At 38.2% G+C, this 24853-nt stretch overlaps 1 protein-coding gene across 20 annotated transcripts in view; it reads left to right on the top strand.

The window, feature by feature from the left end:
* DLG1 (discs large MAGUK scaffold protein 1) overlaps positions 1-24853 on the top strand; it is a 170115-nt gene that overhangs the window by 36479 nt on the left and 108783 nt on the right. For 17 of the 20 annotated variants that reach the window (XM_049803821.1, XM_049803819.1, XM_049803818.1 and 14 more), the window contains exon 4: positions 23116-23280. In XM_049803821.1, coding sequence (XP_049659778.1) covers positions 23116-23280 — 165 coding nt within the window. Of the gene's footprint in view, positions 1-12316; positions 12795-23115; positions 23281-24853 lie in introns of those variants that run through there. The other 3 variants (XM_049803822.1, XM_049803816.1, XM_049803820.1) reach the window with 2 other exon arrangements.

The following is a 24853-nucleotide window of genomic DNA, read 5'->3' as shown; positions in this document are numbered from 1 at the left end:
GTTGCTCTGAGTCTCTGATGCTCTACCAGTTGTAGGTGATGCAAATTGAATCCTTCAGAGTACAAATACTCTTTAAAAATGAGGCTCTGTCAAATACCACAAACCAAGAGTTAAGCGAGAGTTCAACTGGCAAGAGTTTCTCCCATCTTGAACTTCCTACTCTCCAGCTGATTTGGTGTTGCTAAAGGAGCTCAGTGTGCTGATGCCCATAATGTATGTAGCAATAATTAATGCCTTAGTTAACCCTTTCTGCTTTCCTTGTGCTGCAGTGTTCTCCAGAAACCACTGAGATATCCCATCCCTGTCACGTGCAGCAACATTCTTCCTCTTGTTTACTGCTTTCTGTTAGTTTACTTCAGTTGTACCTTGTGTTAGTTTTGAATAATGTGTAACAGATTTGCAGTGGTACCATAAATTGGCAACTCAGAAACTCTCTAAGACTCAATCTTGGAGTTTTAGAAAGTAGGCATTCTTTATTGCAGCTGGGTGCACAGGGGATTGCTCCACCTATTGTGCATACCGTCAGGCCTGATTGTGCAGGTTAAGTACATGTTCTACATACATATTCACTAGATTTCTGAGAAATGTTATACATATTCATTAGTTTTCTGGGAAACTATTCCTCTGGTGGTCTTCCATAGTCTTCCTCACTTGTAACAAAGGCAGGAGTTCTTATCTTTTCTGGCCCTATCTATCAAGGCCTCTGCTTGTGCCTTCTCGGCAAGATCATAAATTCATCAAACATTTAATTAAGTTTTGTGATTGCTCATGGCTCCCTTTTGCTCATTCTCATTTTCTTCATCTTTCAACCTTTACTATAGCAGCAGAATTGAAGTCTGAGCTGATTTCACAACAGACAGCTTGTACAGGTTTAAACTATACTTCAAACAAACTACTATTTTTTTGTAAGAGTTACTACTCTCTTAGCACTTGTTTAGTTGACAGAAGTCCTTCTCACATCCTGGCTTTCATGCTATTGCTTGAGTGCCAACCATTAAAGACCACTTCGGAGCTGAAATATAGTTTGAAAAGAAAATTATAGGACTCTACTAGACATGACTTTTCCAGGTTCAAAGTTGCTCTTGAAAGATAATTTGTTTTGTTTTATTTTGTTTTGTTGTTTTTTTATTTTAAACTTTTACCTGAAATGAGGATAGTATCTCTGAGTTCCTTGATTGCCTCACCTAGCCTCTTTTCAGTAGTGGAAGTGGCATAAAAACTGAAGTGAAAGGAACTGAAGTTTGCTTTGTTGTGACCTGACTGCTTTATTGATGGATCAGATTGTGATGCTGTGGGGAGAGAGCAAGACAAGTGCTCTTCTGCTTCCCAAGTAGTTTGAAGTGCCTGTACTCCTATCAAAAATACCTCCTCTGTTAGGTTAGCGAGAGACATGATTGTTATGTACTACCTGAAGTCACTTCAGATACATACAACCTCCAGTTAATGACTAAAAAGGAATTCTTCCAACAATATAACAATAATGCAAAACACTTAATTTCTTCTAAAAAGTTGGCTCACAGAAACTGAGGAGAGTGTAATGTATGGAAAAACATGTATAGGATGACACAAAAAACTTCATGTAGCCTAGGACTCTGTTTCTGAGTGTGACTGGTAATTCCTTTTTAAGAAAAACATGGTAAGTGAAGGACAAGTGCCCACTTCACTTGCTGTCCCACTCCAGCAGGCAGCATCTTAAAGATTTCCTGAGATAGTGATTACACTTGTACATTTTTATTAGACCATGGTCTACATTTGATTTAGTATTTTGTAGTTCCTTTTTGAACATTTGATGTCCTTGGCAATGAGTTCTACAGTAGTTTCTTTCGTTTACTTTAAAACATCTGCTGGATAATTTAATTGTCTGCCAATGCCCGTGTTGTCTTAAATAGGAATTGCTTTTTATATGCTTTTTCTATGCCATTCATCTTTTTAAAGATTTCTTATCATGTTTCCAAGCTTAGCTGCTTGCTTTATAAGGTGAAGAGCTTTGTCAGTTCAATCTTCTCAAATGGAAGCCAGTGAGTGTCGTTATCCTTACTGTTATTCTCTGTACTTTTTCAATTTTTGTTGCTACTTTTCTCAGATGGTGATGATCAGAAATGTTTTTCAATAGGCAAGATTTGTGAACACTTCAAAATTATACAGAGAAGTAATACTTTTCTGGTTTTCTCCAAGTTTCGTTTTTTTTTCTTTTTTTTTTTTTTAAATTGGAACTCTGTTCTTCTGAGCTAATAGCTTTCTTCCACTTGATGGTTTAAAAACTCCTCTATCTTTTTAGTTAAGGTACTATTTTCTAGGTGTTTTAAAGGCAACAGAGGGGAGAGGGAAGGGGAGAATGACCTACATTTGCTATAACATGCTGTCACATTCACTCAGGTATTTGTGTCCTAACTCTGAAGTAATTTCAAAGCTGAAGTAGGGCACTCTTTTCTGTAGCAAGGTATTGCATCTTGCTAAAAGCTATTAAGAAGAAATACTCAGTTTTGAAGAGTTGTGGAATTAGTTTGCCAACAGCTGCTTGCATTTCTTAAGGACTGGTGCATGTGTTGCCCTAGATTCCTGCTGAAGTACTGTGGTTTAGAAACATGTTTTAATACGCAGAGGCTCTAGGGTTAATAAGTAGGATTGAATCTAGGATCAATATTTTGAAAGTTTGCTTCATAAACTGTGGATACAAATCTAAACCAAAGTTAAGTTTGATTTAAGCTGCTGATGTTTTAAATGTTTTAGTAAGCTTAAAAACTATGATTTAATTTTCATATGCTTTAGTAGTTGTTACAAGTATTTGTAACCTGTTTCTTAAGATTGCTTTCAGCAGGTTCAGACCTCACTGCCAGTCAAAGTACCTACTGTTTTTGGGGTGTTCCTTGTGCCTTCTCTCAAATGATGAAGTTTTGGGGGAGGGGAGAAACAGGATTTGAAAGCATTAGTAACTAAAATACAACCAGGGTAGACTGGAGTAGGCCTGTGGTCAGGGTAGTGGCACTTGGTAATAATAAAGTATGTAAAGCATCACTGTTCAAATTCTTGGCAAAGTTTGGCTTTAATTTGACAGTGATTTTTACTGTGAGAATAAGTGTTTTAATTTTTGTTAGCTAGCATTAAGATAATTCCACCTGCTATAAGAAAATATAATTTGAGATTCCTCTGTGGAGCTCAAGTTTAGTTCAAGTAACAGTCCCCACACTTCTCACTTAAACTGTTCTGTCATGGTGATTAAGTTGTAACTTGTGTTTTCAGTTTTTAACACTGCCCCCTCCCCCCTTTTTTTCAGTTTGTTAGTTACTTATTTCCTCCTTATTTGCAAGCTCTGAGTGTGTTGCTGCACTAGATACCATATTGATGAGCACTGCATAAGAGAATGAATCTAACAACAGCAGAAATACTTGGAAAAATACTCTTTAAAAATTGCAAGTAATTGATACTCACTTTTTAGCAGTACTGGCTCTACCCTAAACTGCTTGTAACTTGCACTGTCTCTTACTCAGCTTGCTGTTCCCCATAACTGTTAGATACTTCTTGGTACAGCTGTTTTTCCCAGTACCAGTGCATGGGTTTGTTCTATGTTTGCTGCAGAACTTGGCACATCTCCATGTTGAGCTTCATGAAGTGCCTTCAGCCCCAGTCCCTCAGGTCAGATGTCTGCATTAAGGTCCTGCAATTTCTTGTGTTAGCCGCTTTAGCTAGGGAGTGTCACGTGTCAGTTTCCTTGGGCTGTGCTGTGTGTCATCATGCCAGCAACTAATGAAAATGTTGAGCAATATGGGCCCCAGTATCTGTTCTTGGGGTGCTCTGCTTGTTACAGCTGCTAGCCAGGTATCATGCTATCAGTCACCTTCTGAGCCTGGTGGTCCAGCAAATTTTCAACCCTTGTAACAGTCTGTTTGTCCTGCCTGTGAGGCCTTAACTTCTGGATGAGAAAGCTTCAAGAGGCTCTGTCAGAAGCTTTTCAAAGCCTTGGTGTCTGTCTGTTCTGTGCCTTCTTGCAACTCTTCCCTTTACCTTTTAGTTTCCCAGAAAATAGTAGGAGGGTCAGTGGCCTGCAGGCAATAACAGTCTTCCTTATCTGTTCTCAGTTAATAACAAACTGTAAATCACCAGTATCCTTCCCATCTGGGTTGAGATGGCAATTTTAGTTCTTTCCTGTAAGAGAATTTGCATTTTAAGATGGAAGAAGTGATGGAGTTGCAATGAATTGAAACTATAGGCTAGTAAATTTTTATCCATTGGAGTTGAATAGTAGCATTGTGGATCTTTTCCCTTTTAGAGGAAGGAGTCATCTCTGTTTTTGAAATGTTCAAATCTGTTAGAATGACGGGAGAAATATACTATAGGAATTTATTCTTTAAGCATTGTACCAACTTTGTTGTATGAAAGTCTTTTTGAAAACAGTTGTTTCTTACAGAACCTAGCGACCTCTGTGTACTCAGAAATGTATAGCAGATACTTGAGCATCAACAGAACAGTATTGCTGCCAGGATTCTGTCCTGCTCTCAGTAAACTACTTTATAATTGAGGCATGATCTGTTTTCACTGTTTTAAAGCAGCGGGACTGGAGGACTGAGTTGTGTTTGTCTGTGGGGTCAACCTTCTCACTGTCTGCAGTGGAGGAAAAAAGAAACAGTTACTATTATTGTGCAAGGACTTCATCTCCACTGGCTATGAGAGGCTCTTAGCTTTTACTCTGTTGGTGCTACATCAAAGGAGGAGAGCAGAAACGTGTCAAATTACAGTCTTTTCTTCATGTTGTGTTAAGGAAGCCTGAATGGCTATTGAATCTGGAGTAGTATGAGGCTTCACCAGATAAAAGTCATGTATTATTAGTATATTTCCTCTTCCTCATTTTCACTTGTTTTTTTTACCTGTGTGCCCTTATTTTTCCAGTGGAGGTGCAGGTGCTTGATAAATACTTTGAGAGTTACTCGGCAGCAGAGCTACATTGCATGGACCTTTTGAAAGGTATTACACTACCGAAAACTGAAAGACCGAAAAGGAGGTCTTTCAAAAAGATAGGCTGGGATGACTGAGATTCTGAGCAGTCCTTCAGTAGCTCAAGGATCTCCATAAGTTATCGATTCTGGAATAAACCTCGAAAGCATCGTCTTTCCTCCCATCACTGCCCCACTCCCTCCCCAATAGTTCCTGCATGATAGTCTGAATCAAACTAGCCTTCTGTCTCAGCCCAGTAGCTTCTTAAGGGAAATGATGTTTTGGAGGATATGCTTAGCCTAATCATCCTGCGTCCTACAGGGAATAACCCAGAGTGATAAATTAGATCCTTGTTCCAGCCTGGTCTTTACACTGGTGAGAGCAGTCCGAGCTAATCACACCCTGCTGGATTGAATCTTTCCTGCTGAGTATAGCCTTGAAAATATAACCTCTTTTAGCTAATTATCACTTGAGTTTAGAGTCTATCCATTTCAAATACAAACTGGGTGGAAGCTTCCTTGAGGGTGTGGGGAGGGGATGAGACAAGGGTGTAAAGCTTTTGGGTCTTTCAGAAGGTCTGTTACTTACTGGGCTTTTATAGTTTATCAGTTTTATCTTTGGGATTCAGTGTCTGTTGTTCACTAGAAATCTTTTGGAGGGTTGGATGGAACTATCTGGAGCTAAATACATATACTTTTTTCTCCTCTGTGGACAGATGGGAGCAAGACATCAAAGGCAACTTTAGAATAATCACATACTTTTATTCTAAGAGTGATTTCAGCAATGTTTTTTGAAGCAAATATATCATAGTTCTTAATTTTAAAGGACTTTTCAGGTCATACTGGTACTGTGTTTGGCTGGGATGGAGTTAATTTTCTTCACAGCAGCCCATATGGTGCTGTGGTTTAGATTGTGACAAATTGTTGATTAACACACCAATGTTTTAGCTATTGCTGAATAATGCTCACACAGTGTCAAGACCTCCTCTGTTCCTCACTCTACTGCCCTAGCAAGTAGGCTGGGTGTGGGCACGAGGTTATGAGGGGACACACTGACCCAAAGTGACTGAAAAGATACTCCATATTTTTTATCATGCTTAGCAATAAAACTGGGGGGAAGTCTTTCCAAAGTAGTTGTTGCTCAGGTTGGCCATTGACCGGTCTGCTGGTGGGAGGTGGTTAGTGATTTGTCTTGCATTGCTTGTATGTGTGGTTGTTTTTCTCCCCTTCACTTATTTATGTTGACCTATGAGCTTTCTCCCCTTGCTTTTGCCTTTCTGATTCTCTCCCTCATCCCTCTGGACAGGAGCAAATGAGTGACTGGGTGGGTGCTTACCTGCCATCCAGGGTCAGCTTAGCACAGACTGTTTCTAGACATGTTAAATACGTTTGAAGTAACGTAGTACTCTTTGATTTTTAGAGACTTCCTAGTTAAGGTGTATTCTAATCACAGTATAGTCTATTCAGACTACAGTCACTCTTTTTTTTTTCCTCACAGAGATGTTACCAATATAATGAAATTAATTTTCTGCAGTGAATTTAACAGACTGAAGCCTACCTGACCTCCTCTATCTGCTGCATTTACATCCTCTTTATTGGATCAAACCTGAAGTTCTGCAAAAGGAACCATTTATTTTCAGTCCTTTACTGGTCTGTTTTGAGGATGTTCTCCCTGTTTTGGTGGTTTCCAGCTAGGAAAAAGTAACAGTGGATTTTGGATTTCATGGTAGTCATACTAGCCAATTCTGTAACCTTTCTAACTCTCAGGATCTTCTTGTGTGAAAACTAAAGATGTAAAGGCATGTTCCAGTAGTGCTAAAATACTTTCAAAACATCAGAAGAAGGGGAAGAGATTCTACTCTGGGCCTTTTTAATTCCAAAACATGAAATGGCCTCATACTTGCCTTACAAAGCATGACTACCTATAACTTTTTGTCAAGGTGTGCTACTGTTTTAATATAAGCTACTATATAGCATTTTACTATACTTTTCCCCCATTTGATATTCTTAATATCTTTCTCATTATATAAATTCTGCCTGTTGTTGTTTAGGCAGCCTTACCCCCTCCCCGCTCTGCCTTCCTTTGGTGGGGACTTTTTGATATTTATTCCCTTGCCTGCTACCTATTTCTAAGAAGCTTGCAGATGATTGATATTCTCAGAGACCTCTATCCCTCCAGTTAATTTGGCTGAAATTAACCTGTAGTGTTAGAATTACTAAGAGGCAGGGCATAAGACAGGTGAGTGGTATGATTAAATATCTTTGAAATCATACTTGGAATATGCAGGACCTCTCTCCAGTGGCAATTGTCAGGAAGGTCTTTTTTTTTTTTTTTTTGTGTGAAGTTTTGCTTCTGAATGCTCTTTTGTCTGTTGTTACTTTGCAGCTTCTAGTTTGAAGTCTGATTATGTTTGCATATAGAGGATGTCATAACACAGACACCTCTGGATTCTTTCTCTGATATGGCATTGTATTTTCCTCCTCTGTTTTGGACTGAAGAGAACTCCAAAAAGCAAGTTTATAAAAATGCCCATAATGATGGTCACTCAGTTGGGAAGGAAATTATTCTTGTCTGTTTTTTGGCTTGACTTATCAAGGCTTATGAAGGACCTCATCGGAGTGATGTCCCAGATCTGTCTTATACTTAACAATTTAAGACTTGGAATAAACTGGGAGAAAACTCACAAACACCCACTGAAAAGTTTCTATTCATAGGACCTGTTCTGGGCTTAAATGCCATTGCGGGGCAAGTTTTAAAAAATGCAACTATTAATCTTTCCAAAGTAACATTTCCCCTTCCTTCTGAAGTGAATGGGGCTGTGGTATTCTTCAAGATTTTGGAAACTTAAGACACAGACAGCTGTATTTACAATATGCTAATCGTCCCAGAAAATATTTTTCTGTTGTTGGTGTCAAAACAACAGAAAGGATTCTCTCAGTTCTTGAGAGTTTGGTGATGATTATTTTCAGCACATATGGGTCAGATTGAGTGGGCATGGCAAGTTTTATATATTAGAGTATTAAGCTTCTTAAGAAGGGCAGATGCACATCAGTGTTCTGAACTGGAGGTGCAACAGTGGCTGCTGGCTTAACTCCTGCAAACATGTTTACTGCCAAGCTCACAAAAAGGTGCTTCTAAGGTATGGATTCCTGTTAAAGATACCCTTTAAAAAGGGAATTTTCAGCTCATAGTGTTTTCAGTAAATAAACCCGTTTGCCTGAAAGTACCGTGTGCAAATTATTTTTCTGGCAATTTAGGAGCATGCAGGAACAAGCAGTACATTTTTTGGCTGCTTTCTCAAAATTGGCTGGGATGATCATCTGATATTTCAGGGAGCAAGAACTGCAAAGCCAAAGAGAGCTTCATGCGCACTGATGGATGCAGTTTGCACCAGACATTAGTTGTCATGAAACTGGTGCTCAAATTTCATTTACCTTATAGAAAATGCTTATAAAATTACTACTCCTTGAGTAAGGAATTGTTACAGCCATTACATTAGAGCTGTTAGTATGAGGTCATCTTAAACCAGTATCCAAGCTTCTTTACAGAGGCTAATTTTGGAATTCTGTGTGTTCTTTCAAGACCATACAGACTAAGTTATGCAGAGCAGAGGTTAAAATGAGTTTATTAGATTTAAATAATTTGCATGCTGAAAAGCATCTTTCTCTTTTTTCTTTTTCTTTTTTTTTTTTTTTTATTGGGTTGTATTAAGTATCCTGGATGTATATCAATTCAGGCTTCTGGGGAAGAGGGACCTAAACTAGAGTCCCACCAGCTTGACAAGTGCCTGCAGTGATACTTAAGGGAGATGTTCTCTCTGAAGAAATACAAAGGTTACTACAGCCTTTTTGCCTTTGGTTTGGCAGTCTGAACAGTTGGTACATTTGTCAAGCTAGACCTTCCCTTATTTCATTAAAAGCTTCAGGTCTTGCTGCTCATGAGATTGCTGTTTCCTAACCTGTGTTGTATTGACACAGGTGGAACACATGGATTGATGAAATGGGTACTATGTGTGTTCAATCAAAAGTAGTTGGCAAGCACTGAACAGAAGCATTAAGTTTCTGAAAGTGTTGTAGTGTGGTTTTTTTGACGTTGCATAGCTCTTGCTTCTCTCTATCTGATATTCACACTGCTCAGGGAGACTTGGAAGTAGGAGCTTTCTTATTTTATGATAACAACAAAATTAGTCTTGCTCACAAATTAAAGATCTTAATGATGTTGATATTCTTATTGTGCACATGGGAGCCATGCGTAAAGATGGGTTATTGCCAAGTAAACATTCAAACAAAACTTGAAATAAAGGCAATTCATCTTGCGTTGTGTTTTCATAAGGATGAAACCAGTTGCTTTTACTGGTAATGCTTCTGAGTAAACATGAATTTTTAAAAGTTTATAGTTCTACTTAAAACTGTCATTTTAACATTTGCATAAGGTCAGGTGGAAGCATCCTGTGCAAGAAGAAAATTTAGGTTTTTGTTTTTCTATGTTCTGTGAATGCCGATATATTCTTGACTGTCTATGTGGCAGCATTGAATGAAGTCCTGACACTGTACGTACCTTGCAATCTCCCAGTTTAAAAAATTGTTGCTTTGTATAATCAGCATGGAAATTGTGGTCTTTGGCTGTAGGAGCTCAAGCTTGTATGTGAGAACACAAAATACAGACTGACAAATTGGGAGGGACTATTGACAGTTAAGAGGAATATGGCATTAATTCCTTATCAACAGCTTCATCACTGTGTTAATAAATTGTTTTTATGTGTTTTGAAATGTTAAATCAACCTTCAAGCTGAATCAGAGCAATAGTGAAATAAGTGGGGATATGTTTCTTTAGAGATCAAAAGTAATTTCCAAATATCCTCTGTTCCATATGTTTCTCTATGTGATAACATCCTATACGTTCATATTTCAGAAAGCTTTGTGTTCACAACTGTGTATTAAAAAGCCTTTGAGTACAAATAATTGTTTTGAACAAGTGAAACCTTTGTTACAGTTAAATCTCTGGATTTAGTCAGCAAAATATGTAAGAATATATTTTAATTTTACAAGCTTAAATATTGTATTTTAAAGCATGTTGGCAGCAAAATGTGTAAAAAGTTTCATCTTTGTATAAAGACCAAGACAGTTTTGCAGTGTAATGAATTTATTTCTTTACAGCTGCAAATGTATGGCTGAAAGATTCGGATGTTTTATGTAGTCTTCATCAACAATGTAGATGTAATTGCCTGAAGTTACTTAAGCTTTCTCTTCTTTATTGTGTCTTACTGATGGAATCCTTTGTAGATGTGTAGACTATATCTTCCTCTTATTGATTCTTCTATGCCCATGGCACATTAGAGCTTATATTTTCTGCATCACAAAAAGCTATTTCTGCAACATTCAAGAACTGCTTTTGGCTCTTTGACTTTATTTGTTGTCATGAAATTGGCATGCATTTGACTGTGTATTATTTTAGTGAGATATTATGTTATTACAATGTGATTAGAGGTATGGAAATAAGATGGATTGTTGATCTGTGGTGCATAGAAAAGGTTGTTTTGTGGGATACAAACATTCTTGTGTTTGGCAAGAGACAGTACTCTGATTATTTTCTTTCCCCTTGTGCATATTTTCCTTTTTCGTGTATGGTGTTTGAGTATGTTTGGTTGTGCTCTGCCCTATTTCTTCAGACAAGACACTGTTCTGTGACCCCCAGCCAGGTGAAGGAAAATGAAGGGGTTTTTAGGTTCTTCCATCATTCTGTTATACTTGGGGCTACCCTTGCATTTGAATGTTCTTGCAAGAAAAACTTAACCTAACTTAGCTAAACAAAGAAGGTGTATTCTTTCGTTATTGATGATGATGATTTTTATAGTCTTTGTTTCTTTTTTCCATGATGATTAACCAGAGTGTTGGAGATTTTTCTTTGGTCCTGCCCCTATTGCTGTACTTGCATGCAGAAGATGACATACTGTGGGAGATGATGTCTAAGGCCATTTGGTAAAAAACTATAGGTCATGGCGCATGGTGGAAAGGAAACTATGCTTGTTAGTATGGAAATGCTATCATCTGTAGTCCTTGGATATTCTACCAAAAAAGAGGTCCTCGTGTAAATGAAGTTTATTTTGAGGTTTACTCTGAGCTGTTACACACTCATCTCCAGACATCTTGCCTTAGTTTTGGTTTCATCAGTCTGCACATTTGTATAAAAGATGACTGTCTCAGTATAATTCATGAAGTTACTTGTTTCTGAGCTGTAAGCGTGCATGCCCATTTTACACTACATTAAACTTTCTACCTCAATGGTTGCTTGTCAGGTAAACCAAATGAAGTAAAAGGGAGATGATAGAAGGCTGCTATGGGTGTAAACTTAGGTGAACAGTCATGTCCTAAAGAGGGGGATCTAGCAAGACTTCTCTGGACGTCTTAAATGCTTTTTTTTGTTTTTTTACAGTACTGTTCAGTACAATGAAAAATCTATGTGATGTCTAACATCATTTCATTGAAGCTTTTGTTAGCTTATTGTACAGGAGCAGTGAAATCACAGAGGGTGTGTTTTTGATCAAATTCTGTAATGCAGTTTGTTAAAATGTATAAATACATTAAAATCGTGCAGGGTCACCTGTACTTCTAAAAAAAGGAAATAAAGTTTGAAGACTTATAGGGCTTGATTAAAAAAAAATCCAGAAGAACACTGAACAAAAAAGAATTTTGTGTCTTGGACTTGTTGGCACACAACAAAGAACAACAAATCTTAAGGAGACCATGACTGTATTTATTTCAGTTCCAAGGAAAAAAAGGCTTTTTTTCTTCAAACAGTTTTAAGTGCTCATACGTACAGTTGTTTGAAACGCTTTATTGAGAGCTCCTCATAACCAAATTGATGCATAGTGCAGATTATTCATGATTTCCTAGAGGTAACTGGGGTAAAAATAGCAGCTTCCGATTTCATTGTGTTGGAGAATATTCGTGATTTCTGTAGCTGTTCCTTTATTGCTTTTGGTAGGCCATTAGGAGTTTTACTCAGCAGTTAAAGAACATTTTTTTTAACGTGTCAAATAACCTTGAATTTTTAATGTTTGAAAATGAGGATTAAATATCCCATAGCCATTCATTTTGTGGTCTGCTGACACTTCCTTGAAAAACCTAGTGTAAACTGCAGATCAGCAAATTCCCTGCTGTTAAGCTTACAACTTCCCTGGTTTTATAATTATGCACAGCTGATTTTAAAGTGGGTTTTCACATGCTCATTGGTGCAGTGCGAAAGCACCTTGCAGGAAGTGTTGGGTTTATCTCTATCGGGCCGTGTAATGAGTCCCTTGCTGCAACATCTTGCCCCTCCCCTCGGCAACCAGCATACACTGAGCATAGTGGCTCTGCTAGAGTTGCTTCTGTTTTCATGGAGGAGATAGCAGACCTTGCACTGCAGCAGGTGGAGCTGCCTTGGTGGATCTAACCCTGGGTTCTGGCTGAGAGGATCCGAGTATTACTTTGGGCTGTGAGACAGTTGTCACTTCAAGCTGATGCTAGCATAATTAAACATAAAGCTGACTCGAAAATTTAAAAAATGGACACAGGATTTTTTCTTTGCCTTTTTTTTAAGGTCTGGTTTCTAATGTGAAGCAAAATTTTTTCCTGAAGGATTCAACCTATTTATATAAAGGCTTATTTTTGAACACTATGGACCTAGATTAAATGTCAAAGACAGGCAGCAAGCAGCGCTTACAGAGGCATTTTTCTGGAATCTCAGTCACGGATCGATTGAAGTGCACAGGGTCTGAAAAAATGTCTCCTAGCATAAAAAACTTGGATTGTTTTTCTCCGATGCTATGCCACTGTAAAGTAGCATGTACCAACAACACAATATCTTTAATGTTTGGATGTAAGGTGGGTCTATAAAAGGACTTTCCTGGAAATGTAAGCTGCATTTAATGAATGATTGCCATTATGTCTAATGTAACTGTACCTTAAATTTCTGATTAAATAGTGTGTATTTTGTTCCATGCCTTACTTGATTATCGGAGCTCTTGGTGATTGTGACAGAAGTAATGAATTATCATGCCTACCGTTTAAAGATCCCTTTGAACAACATTTTGAATTTACTGAATGCCGCATGTAAAATGTCGTCATTCTCCATTAATCAGCATTTATCATCATGTAATCAGTTTATTGCACTTGGCTTTCATTTTCTTCAGCTGTAGAGAATTAAATACACAGGAGACTTGCACTGAGATGCAGGGCTGGAAATGCCTCCTGACATCATATTGATGGAAGCAATTGTTAGTGGCAGGTTTGGGTTTAACAGTGCCCTCGGGCATTTAGTCATTTTAAGACTACATCAACTGTTTAGGTTACAGAGTAATAAAACATATATAATTTGGTAATACTCAGAACAGTGAACAGAATATATTCAGTGTCTTGTCAGAAGTGCTTTTTTTTTTTTTTTTTTTTTTTTTTTCAGTAAAATTAACACACAATGTGAAGGATATGATGAGAAGGCTAAGTACCGGAAAGCCCCTTTAAAATTAAGGGGATACGTGTGTGAAGTTACTTTTGAGACAGATTAGGAAATCTTTATCTCCAAAACTTATTCTGCATATTTGGTGTTTCCAAGTCGGTGTTAGTTATTTTTAACAAAAAATAATTGAGCTAGATTTTATTTTATAAATTGGGAACAGGTGTGTGTGTGTGTGTGTACACACGTACATACATATATGCATGTGTTATGCTTTTTTAGATAGATAGATATCACAAAATGTTGATGTTGAATAAATGTCACCTAGGTTGGGAGGGAGGAGTCTAAATTTTTATGGATCTCTTGATCATTCTTGATAGAATGATTTATTATGAAACTTAAAGTTGAATGCTTTATTTCCAGGAGGGAAGAATTTGGCTTGTTTTGAATCTACTTATGTTTTGTGTGTCCGAAGCGCTTCTCAGTTGAAGATACGCATATATTCACTGGTGTAATTTGGAAACTATTCTCTCTAAAATTAACATTTCTTAGCTTCTTTTTGTGGAACTGCACACCCCCCCTTCTTTTTTTTTTTTTTTTTTCTTTTTTTTTTTTATTGATAAGGTAGCCTCATGTTTAAATAACAAACTTGGGAAGGAAGCCATGGAATGAAGATAGGATCTTGATTTTAGTTTTGCCGGTCGAACTGCAGAGGAGAGATGCTGTTCCCTTTAAGGCCGAACTAAAAATATCCAGCCAACATCCAGAATCCACTTTAGGCGTTTTGCGTCGGGTCTGAGCGATGGCGGCATTTTCTCCCGTGCTCGCCCCTCAGCGGCTCCTTTCCTCTGTCCGAGTGCATTACGGACTGCTCACCTTGCTCCAGCGAACGCGGCGCAGCCCGGCCCCGGGGGGGAAGCCTGCCCCGCGGCGGGGGCGGCGGGGCGGCGGCGGGGGGCAGCGCCCGCCACCGGCCCCGGGGAGCGCGGTCGCCGGTACCGGGCTCGCAGGCCGGGCGGGCGGGCGGAGGGACAAGCACAGTCGGCAGAACTCTTTATGATGATCTTCATGAATGCCGTTTGGCTGCGCGCTACTAAGAGGTGTTTCTTGCAGACCGGTAGTTTCTTGGGCGCAGTTGGTTGAGCAGTGCTGTGTTTTAAAATATCCTAGACGGTTTATGCACAGGCTTTAGTTATCTTCGAATAAACATGTATTGCTGTTAATACAGAGTGGGTGCTCTGTACTATCTACATCCCAACTGAACTGAAGGATTTAGGTTGAAATAGTTGTGACCTGCCGGTAGCGCAGAGATTTTTGCACTGGGCGCTTGTTGATTTTTGAAGAAAAGTTGCAGGCCTGTATTGCACTAAAAATAAAAGACTCTTGTCCTTTGAGAAGATAGCCTTTGAATACTGAAAGAGTTAATATTTAAATGACAGTGTGAAACAGTAATACAGGATTACCTGTTCAGTCCTTTACATAAAGAAAAACAGTTCGTTATTTCACACAAGTAATCCTATGAAACACTGTGCTTTTCCATTTTCCTTTACTGTTTTTTTGACCGCATATAAAAAGAACATTCACAGTCTGACTGTTCCTTCTTTGGTCTCTTTTCCTTGGCATTCTGGAACGGGTGAACTTCACTACGAATATTTCTGGTGGTTTTGTAAGTGTATATACGGATCTTAAATTGTTGTATCATTTCTGGATATCCATGACATGAAGCATTACATAAACACTTACATTTAACACTAGCTGTGCATTTTGACATATGATGGAACACTGTGACCTAAATAAACATGTTACAAGCAGTTTTATTCAAGATACAACGTCAAACTGAAACTGTCCAAGGGGGGCGAAATGCCTTATGTTTTTGTCTTAGCTGTTGTTACTAAAAGAAAACTTAGTGCTTTTATTTGAGAGTGAAGCAGTTAGTTACTCAAAGTACCAAACTTGTGTTTAAAAAACCAAACCCGAAGATCAAAAAACCTGTTCTAATATTTCAAGTCATTTGGTTTATCGTATGTTGAGGCCTAAATTGAAACTAATACTGAATGTCCTATTCCATGATCAGTGAAGAAGTTCTGAAAATACACAAACATATATGCTCTATCCTTCTGTTACTGAAGTTTCTTTTCTTATCCACAGGCTTTCAGCTTTTCCATGTGAATTGCTGTTCACCTCCAAAGAGGCTTCATTTGGCTTTCATAATCTTCCCGGGTTTTACAAATGAAGGGTTTTCAAGTTAACTTCAGTTCTGCAGTAGTGGAGCATGACTTTTGTTTTGTGTGCTTTTCTTCTGTGAGGCAGGCACTATTATTTTCCTGAGCACTAGTTTCTGATTTAGGACTTCCACTAGACTACAGGGAAGACTTGTACAAAATGCATTAACATCTTAATATACTATTCATTTTGGATTAGTTTTGTTTTAGCAAGATTATGCAAAATTTAGCTGTATTGTATCTTCTGTTGTTAGAGTTGTTGGAGCTTATCTTCTGCTGAATGGTATCTGCACATCAGAGTTGTGAAGGTTGTTTTTTGGGGAGATGTAAGGAGAACCGTGGGTATTTAGCGTTTTCTACTCATCTGCTTTTGACATATTGTATCCTAGTCCTTTTATGCAGGAGTGGGTATGTTGAATGTCAAACAGTTTTCCCAACAACTTCAGTTGCTGGAATGATCTTTTGAAGGGTCCTTTCAGATTTAGTTTAACTTCTGAAGTGGAGCAATGACTGAACAAGGACAAGTATTTAAACCTGGGGAGTCAGCTGCAAATGGTCTAAAGCCACTTTGTTTTATCATGCTGCCTGTTCACACTGCATCAGAGAGGGTCTGACCTTGTGAGCTTCTACATATTTATTGGATTCAAATGATTAGACTTACTTATTAAAGTCCTCACTTAGTCTCTTTCAAAACATGGGTTGGACTTTCACAGTGAAAATTAAAACTTACTGAGAGACAGACTGTGTAAGTCACGCTGCATGTTTTCCTGGGTTTTGTTTGTAGTTTTTGTTGCTTGAAGTGTGCAGTAACTTGGGAGTCCTGTTGCTGTGTGAGTGGGGAGGGTTAAAATCTAGAGGAAAAAGGAAGTGAGTACAAGAAGGTCAATTTACAAACTTTTAAATTGTTTTTTTTTTTTAAGCACCCTTGAACTCTTATATTAAAGCTGGTTTAATACTGATTTTTTTTCTTTGTAGAGAAAATACATTACTGTGCTTTCGAATTTCTTTTCACATAAGACAGTGGATTGATGTGTATGTCTAATATGAATTGGATTTTGATATACATCCCATTTTGAAGAGAACTGTAGTTACTGCTGCCTTGCATTTTGTCATTAAATTATACGGTAGTTAAGGACGATCTTGCGTAATTAATTTTCTGTCTATGAACGTGACATTCGGTATGGCTTGAATCTCTGGAATAATAGCATTGCATGCTGTTGTGGATATGGGTCACCAGTTTAGGGCATGGGATTGTTTAAGTGTTCTTTAAATAATTTAATTGCTGTTTCAGTAAGAGCTCTCATTAGAGGATCTTTAAAAAAATATATAAAACCACAACTTAATTATCTCTAGGGGGTAGATTATATATGAATCTGTTTGAAGTATCTTCTTTTTAAAATATAAACAGACTAAAGTGAACCTTTTTTAGAATTAGTTTCCTAAAGCTTTTCTGTGCTTTTTCTGTGAACAGGTGATCTGTATTCTGAAAAACAGTGCTATAAAATGTCCACGAAATCCTTTTTTGTCCTGCACATCGTTGCAGATACTTTGTCTATCCTTATTTTTGTCTAACTCTGTTAGGCCTGGGAATTGAAGCAGGGAGGCTTGTGGGCCTGAACAATTAATACGATGAAAGATTTCACTGTGGTGAATTTTGCACATCTTCTCGTCTCATGTAAACTAGTACTGGTTTATTAAAGTAAATGGATTTTGCAGTAGTTTACACCAGTAGATCATTTAGTCCATAGTGTTTGGTGACAGTTCAAAACTCACTGAAGGTAGAATCTAACCTGAAGAAATCTTGTTAACTATGTTGTATCAGAAGATAAATGGTTTTAATTAATTTTGATACACCTGTATATCTGCAACTGAATCCTTTGGGCCAGTATCTTTGTCAGAGGTATGTGTTAAATGTTTAGCACTTGGTTGCTTTGGACTTTAAATTATGATTTTAAATTATACAGCTATCTATAAAGCTTCTTAAAAAATAGTTAAATTGCTTGGCTACTTCCTAATGGAGTGCTGGGAAACTGTTGAGATGTGCAGCTGAGGCAGTCTGTCTGCAAGTTCAGAGCTGCTTTGCCACACCTGCCTTTTTTTCTTTCCTTTGATCTTGGCCAGCTCTTCTAAACTAGGGTCTCCTTGGAGCCTGGATTTGGGTGCAGGATTGGATTCTCTTGGTTGTAAGCAGAGAAATGGTCTTCTGCTAGCCACTATGAGATGGGTTCATCCTAGTCTCTACCTGCTTTTCTCCCTATTATGTCAGCACTGTTGCATGTTTCATCTTGTTGTGAGCCGCTTTAGGGAATAAAAGAAAATCTAACATTTCTGGAAGAGGGAACAAATAATCTGCTGGATTAGCATGCTTACCATCTGAAGTCAGATGTGTACTAGTAGCAAGGGGCAGGGAGACGTAGTTGTACAGCTCGACCAAGAGGGATTGAATGGGTCCTGCTCCTTTGGGCGGTAGCTGCTCTTTGAGTGAGCTAGGCCGTAATGTGAAATGGTACCTTTAGACCCCTATGGAGGGTAACTACCATGGGATTTTGCTTCATATGTAGCAGCAGAATTAACTTGGCATGACTGAAACAGTTGACTGAATTCTTCTTCAAGGGATGGCAGCTCCTGGGAAAGAAAAAGAATGGGCAATTCTGAATGGTGGCTGTTTGACCATGCCAGATCGTGTGAATGCGGTACCTCAGTCAAGAGGCATAGTATTTCAGAGGTGATGCTCCATAGTAAACTAGTACAAAACGCTTCCACTTCTGTGGAGAATTAGCTGTTATAAGACACAGTAATTTGCTTTACTTGAACTACTTTGCTCAAAAGTAATTTCTGCAAAGGACAAGGGTAGTGTGGTACCTTTCAGAACAAGAAGTACTATGGATATTATGTTTTCAGGCACTTTGTGTCCTTGTCTTTGTACTTTGAAACATTACCCTGTAAGTATTTCAGTTAGTGTATTTTAGACAAGAATTCTGTTTTTTGTTTTTAATAGTTTCAAGTTGGGGAATATTTTACAAATGATAGTAAAGTCTGTCTTGAATATTGCATCAAAATCCAATTAGCAGTTCACATCTAAGATTGATTTTTTTGGGAAGCTTATAGCCCTTGTCAGTGCCTCCTATGGGAGAGAATCCTTTACCACAACATTGTTTCATTTTTTAATCTAAATAATGACATACTGATCTATTAAATTCATACGTGCTTGTCATGACTCAGACTGGACAGAGCAGGGAGTCGTGTTTAATTCAAAATTCCCTCGGCCTAAATTAAGGTGAAATGACACCAAACGATCAGTTAAAGATTTTATTTGTGACAGAAGCAAACTGAACTGTGGAGGTGTGGTAGTAGGTGGCAGGGTTTCTCACAATATGGCTTGGCATAAGACTACTTCTGTAAACCGTGTAACCCAGGGTAAGCATATACATCAATTCAGGGAATAAGGAGATCCCTCCCGTCAAGTCACGAGGTTCAGAGCAGACCCCCTTTGCTTTCCAGACTCCTCCTCAGAGAAGGGCCCAGGGGCAGCTGGATCTACTCTTAGTCTCAGACTTGGTCAACAGTTTATATCTTGAAACAGATGAGGTGTAGGGATTGTGGAAAAGGAAAAGGAAAGAGAGAGAGAGAAAAAGGAAGAGAGAAAGATTTCACCAGTCCTGGGTCCAGCGTTGGTTCAGTCAGCCGAGGGGTCCAGTCCCAGTGGGCTTGGGCAACCAGGGCTTCAGTTTGTGTCCTTTATCATCCTTGCTCCTCCTTCGGGCGGGCAGCCGAACTCCTCAGGTTAATGAGCAGTTTGTGAGCCTTTGGGCATGGGGGTCGTTTGTGGAGTAACTTCTCCTTCCCTGCAGACATGGCCATTGTTTAATCTTTGTATCGGAACAGCTTATCAGAACAGGGAGCTGCCACCCTCCAGCACGCCCTCCCCCTCCTGTTTCTGGTGTCTGAGCTGATGGGCTTTTCACCTTGGTTCCTTGCTGTGCAGGCTTTGTCTTCAAGCAGAACTTGCCCTACCACAATGTTTGAGACGTTAACTCTTTCAGTCTCTCGCAGTGCTATGTTATTATAAGCACTGATACATTGTATAATGTAAACATATGTTTCTTAGTGAAATCTAGAGCCTGTTTACACTCAGGCATGCCCACATACCTGTTTCTAATAAGTGTGTCTGGTTTCAGGGGAAAAAAAAATCAAGGTAATTCTGTGCTTTGCCTAAAGGTATTGATTGTTCTGTAAAGGAAGTTAATTTTGATTGACCTCTGACTATTAATTTGTTTTTCTCCCCTTAATAAAACTGGAATGATCCACTTCTAGCTTTCCACAGGGTCTTGTCTGACATGATCTGGGAACTTAATCCACTTTTAGGTCCCGTTTTCCTGATATCCCATTGACATTTCATAGTCAAATCAAAGCTTGAGATCTGGCAGGAACATTTTGGATCACAAGTCCAGCCAAATAACTGCCTTCACCAGCAGAGCAGACTCGTTTAAGCTAGCAGTTTTCCTACTTTCTCTGATGTAGCAAGGCATTTGCTGTACTACTTGAAGCTCTAATGTTTATTTTTCTAATTTCCAATGTGATCTTATTTATGCTCTGATAATGTTCACTTGTATTTTTGGACAACATTGTTCTTTAAATGAAAATTCTCTCCTGTTTCTGATGTTTAACATGGCTGCTCTAGAGAGTTAATGTCAACTCCTTTCAGGGTTTTGTTTTGATAAGTTAAAAACAAGTCAATTTCAGAAAACAGATGAATGGCAGGAGTCTGAGGCTGAGCAATCTAGCATCTCACTGCTGCAGGGAAAGGAAAAAACCCCAACTTTTATCTTCTGCTAGTAGTGACCTATTAAGTTGGCTTGGTCACCTCATGAAACCTCTCTGCTAAGGATTTGAAAAAATTAGGGCTTTTTGAGTAACCATTGTAATTTTTCCACAATTATCAGCATTCACCATCTCTCCTTTGCCATTCAGTTAAGGAGAAGGTATAGAAGTGTTTGGAGGTTGGTGGTTGTAATAATGGAAGTCTTAATGCTCTTGCTTTCCTCTTTGGAATTATTTCTTCTGCCTTGTGCTTCTTTGCTAATCATTGGTATTTTTAGAGAAAATACACTTGTCTTGCTTCTACTTTGTAATTTCTAATATTTCAAAAGCATGATTTCTCTAGTGTAGTAGAACTTGATCTTGTATGGTCTCAACAAAGAAGGGTTGAATTGAGTGGATAAAGGTTTTTTTTTTTTTAAGTACAAAAATAAATCAGGGTTATACCTTCAAATATCTCTGACATTTTATCAGTTACTGTCTAAAAGAAACTACATCTTCAGTGTCTGCCTGTATGTGTGTGGTTGGATGTGGGTTTGTTGCTGTTTTGGGGTTTGGAGGCAAGGGTGGGGATGGTGTGTTGTAGGGCAGGCTGTGACTGGGTGAAGTGCAATGGGTGATGGAAATGTAAAGCTGAAAGTTGTTGCTTCTAAGTTAGTAAGGGAACTTAGCTTGTCTCCTGAGGAATCTTGGTGTTGGCAGAACAACTTGGCACAGGGAAGAGAAGAGCAAACAAATCCTTCCTTTTTCAGCACTAGGCAGTTATGTGAATTCAGCTGCCCCATTGAACCACTTCTTTACTGGCAAAACTCTGCTGTATTGCTGTACAATGAGTCTGCAGAAGACAGTAGACTGATGTATAGCTCACTTCCAAAAGAGAGAAGATCCTGTCCTTATTTCCTCCCTCCTTTTGCACTGCCTCTGGTGTTCCTTGAGGCCCTGCCTGAATTGGGGTCAGTAATCCAATATAAGTCTTAACTCTGCAAAGAAGGAGAAAAAAGTGGGCAATTTTCTACTGATGTGAGTGTCAGAACCAAAGCAAGGAAGGGGATATGGAGCCTTCCCCAGCGTTTGGGAGACAGGGAAGAGTAAGATATTCCTGTTGTTAGATGTTAAGCTGTCCTATTTGACCATGCTTAGAGACTGTTTTTTGCTGGATAGACAAAAAATTAAGTCTTCCTGTAAGACAAGCACAGGAGTTGGGTGGGCAGGAAACGAATGGGTTAAGCATTACAAGCACTGTTAACTGATGGATTATTTCAAGCAGTTTCTTTGTAGTTTATCCTGTAGACTTTATAACTTTGTAATATGGCGGGACTCTTCTGTGAAGGGCACGGATTTTTGTGGTAGCCTGAAATCATACTTGTATGTAACTGTTAGTGTATGATAACCAACCCTTTTATCAGGTACTACCTTGGTGTAGTGTTCACGTTTTTATAGACAAATGGGTTACTTGCAGCGATCTACTGGATTACTATGTATAAATGACTTGCCAAGAAGGCGACTACTTTTGACTTAAGCTGTAGTATGTAGATCTTAGAATTCTCTTAAAAAAATACCGAAGGAAATGTCTTCTGTTCTAGATATACTTCACTAACAAGAATAGCTTTTTCCAGGTTTAAAACGATTACATGTTTAGAAGGTTTTTCTGTGCCTTTAATGACATGACAAGGTTTACCTGTAAACTAGTAACAACTATGTATTTACTCCAGAGTATAGTAGTAGTGTATGAAAGTGAATAGGGTTACAAAATGTTGGGATGCATCTTATGGACACAGTAAACCCTGCTGGAAAAAAGTTACATGACTTCAGCTTTAGTTTTTTAACTAGCAATAAAATGAATGGACTACCTAAAGCGCCTCAGAATTGGCTGAGACTACAAAGGTGAAACTGGAGTGAAGCTTATATTTAAGGATGTGTTTAATGTAAGCCCATGTTAGCTCTTGGGGTTTGGAGGTGCTGGATGAGCAGTTAACTCTGCAGTCCAGAGAACAGGTGGATATTATGTATGCTCCCAATTTCATTAATGCCTTTTAGTAGAGATCTGCAAGCGTGGATACAGCACAGTCTTGCTAGAACACATCCCTGCTGGCTAAGTAATAGGTTTTTTTTTTTTAAACTGAGTGCAAATTAATAATACAGAGACTGAATAATGTCTTGTGTTCCTGTTTGAAGTCTTGCTTGCTGGGGAAGCTTAATCTGTTTAGTAGCAAAACCACATTTTCTTGTTTCATAATGAAGTTAGCAGTAGTGAATTGCTGTATTGACACCCCAGTATATAAGCTGAAACTCTTCAGCTGACAAAAAAAATGCTTTTGGCAGGTGTGTTAAATAGGAAGTATGGAAAAAAGCTTTTGAGGTACTGAGAGTTTCTGCTATTAGTGAATAATATAGTGTTAAAGTGAAAGAAAAAAACTGGTAAAGGGAAAAGTTCCTTGGAAAAGGGTTTGGGGACAGATTACTGTATGCAGGTAGGCGGAAGAAAATTAGGTAGCTTTATAGTGGTTCTAAGTGAGACTAAAAAGGCTGGAACATTTTTAGACAGGATCAGTCTTTAAACTGAAAATACTAAATAAAACTTATTTTTAGATTTTATTGCCTTGAATGCAACAGGGTCAGGAAAATAACTATTTCTGTCTGATCTAGGTTTTCTGGATAATCTCTTCACATTTCTGTGGTGGACTGATTTTTTTTCTATAATTGTTTTCTTCAGAAATACCGCTACCAGGATGAAGATACTCCTCCTCAGGAGCACAGCTCTCCACACATTACCAATGAGGTCACAGGTCCAGAGCTGGTTCATGTATCGGAGAAGAATCTGTCACAGATTGAGAATGTCCATGGATTTGTTTCCCATTCTCATATTTCACCAGTAAAGGTAGGCATTTTTAAAGTTACAATAAGAGTGAACTGTTTTTATATACTCTCCAGGGATAAAATTTTCTGTGGAAAAAAATGCACGAGATACACCTGCTTATGTTTTTTTTAATGGAACTGCTCATTTGTAAAACTAACTTTGTAGATGTTAAGGCATTGACTCTATTTCCATACATTCTGACTAAACATGCATGATAGTAAATTGCCCAGATAAAATATGTAGGTAACTTAAGGTCTCAGGTGTAGTTTTGAGGGGCACTATAGTTACTGCTGTTAGTTACGTTTTGGGTTTTCTGTCAGGATCCTGTAAAATAAATTCTGAGTTTGTTTCTGGTAAATATTTCAATTGAGGACCTATGTGGAAAATGTCATAAGCCAAGTGTAATATATGTCTCTGGAGTTTTTCAGCATACAGCACCATTATTCTCAAGACAGCTCCAGTAACTTCAAAACAGATTTAAAAATCGAGAGGACAAACTGCGTGTGAGGTTTTGGAGAGGGTTGTATCAGGCAGTTTTATATATTGGGTTAGTAGGGAAATGTAGCTTAATCATCTTCTGGATAGCATAATATTTTAGTGTGCCAGACTAAATGCTGTTTTCTATGACATCTCTGAGTCTTTATGGCTTGTTTTGAGGAAAAAGTGGAGAAATTATTTGATTCTGGTGAGTACTTGGGCTTTAGAATGATGAGATGGGCTTACACTGTGGTAGGCCTATAGCTTGGTATTTTTAGCATGAATTGTTGGTGTGTGGTAGTATCCTTTGTGACTGAAACTGGCAGTGTACTGTAAGAAGTGCTGCTACATTTTAAGAAAAAAGTTGTTTTGAACCTAGTTATGTTTCCAGATTTTTTTTTATATTAGGAAGAAAAATCTTGCTGAATGTATCAGCTCTTGATAATTGACTTGTGAGGATTCTGTAGAACCAATGGTAGTGCGAGAGTATGTTTAGTAATCATGTTCCAGCTTTTCTAAGATTTTAAAAATGTGTATGTTGGTATCGAACACAGTCATTTATTTTTGCTTGTAACTCCATAATGAACTCTCTGTGTGTTTCCATAGTCTTCAGGAGCTAGACAAGCCGAATTCTTTAAGACCTAATGAATAACCCTTTTGAAGTGGGCTATATTAACCTCTGAAGAGTCTTTTAAGAATGCTAATATGACAAACCTTTCATTTTAAGAATGGCTAGGACCTCAGTCTTCTGTTGTTTGTGAAGATGGACGCACAGTAACATATTTTCATGTGTTAATTCCCTGAATTTATTGATATTCAGGAAGCAATACAACGCATTTTGCGTGCAACCATTAGAAATTAAAAAAAATCCTCTGCTTCTGGGGACTTTAGGTCAACTCTGTTTATTCACAAGCTTTTCCTAATTCATAGTACAGTCTTGCATTTCAGAAAGCATACAGGGATCAAAAAAGTAGAGGCAAACTGTAAAAATGTCTGCAATAAGTGATCAAGTATAATGCATTTCACAATCTGGAAGCTTATAGAAATAAAAAATAAAATTCTAGAATGGGTATGTGAGGCTGAAAATCTATTTCTTGTAACTGACTAGGTGTTATTT

This window comes from Accipiter gentilis, chromosome 6 (assembly GCF_929443795.1).
Source record: "Accipiter gentilis chromosome 6, bAccGen1.1, whole genome shotgun sequence".
Taxonomy (NCBI): Eukaryota; Metazoa; Chordata; class Aves; order Accipitriformes; family Accipitridae; genus Astur; species Astur gentilis.
The sequence above is the reverse complement of the archived record's forward strand: the minus strand, read 5'-3'. Positions and strand labels throughout refer to the sequence as shown.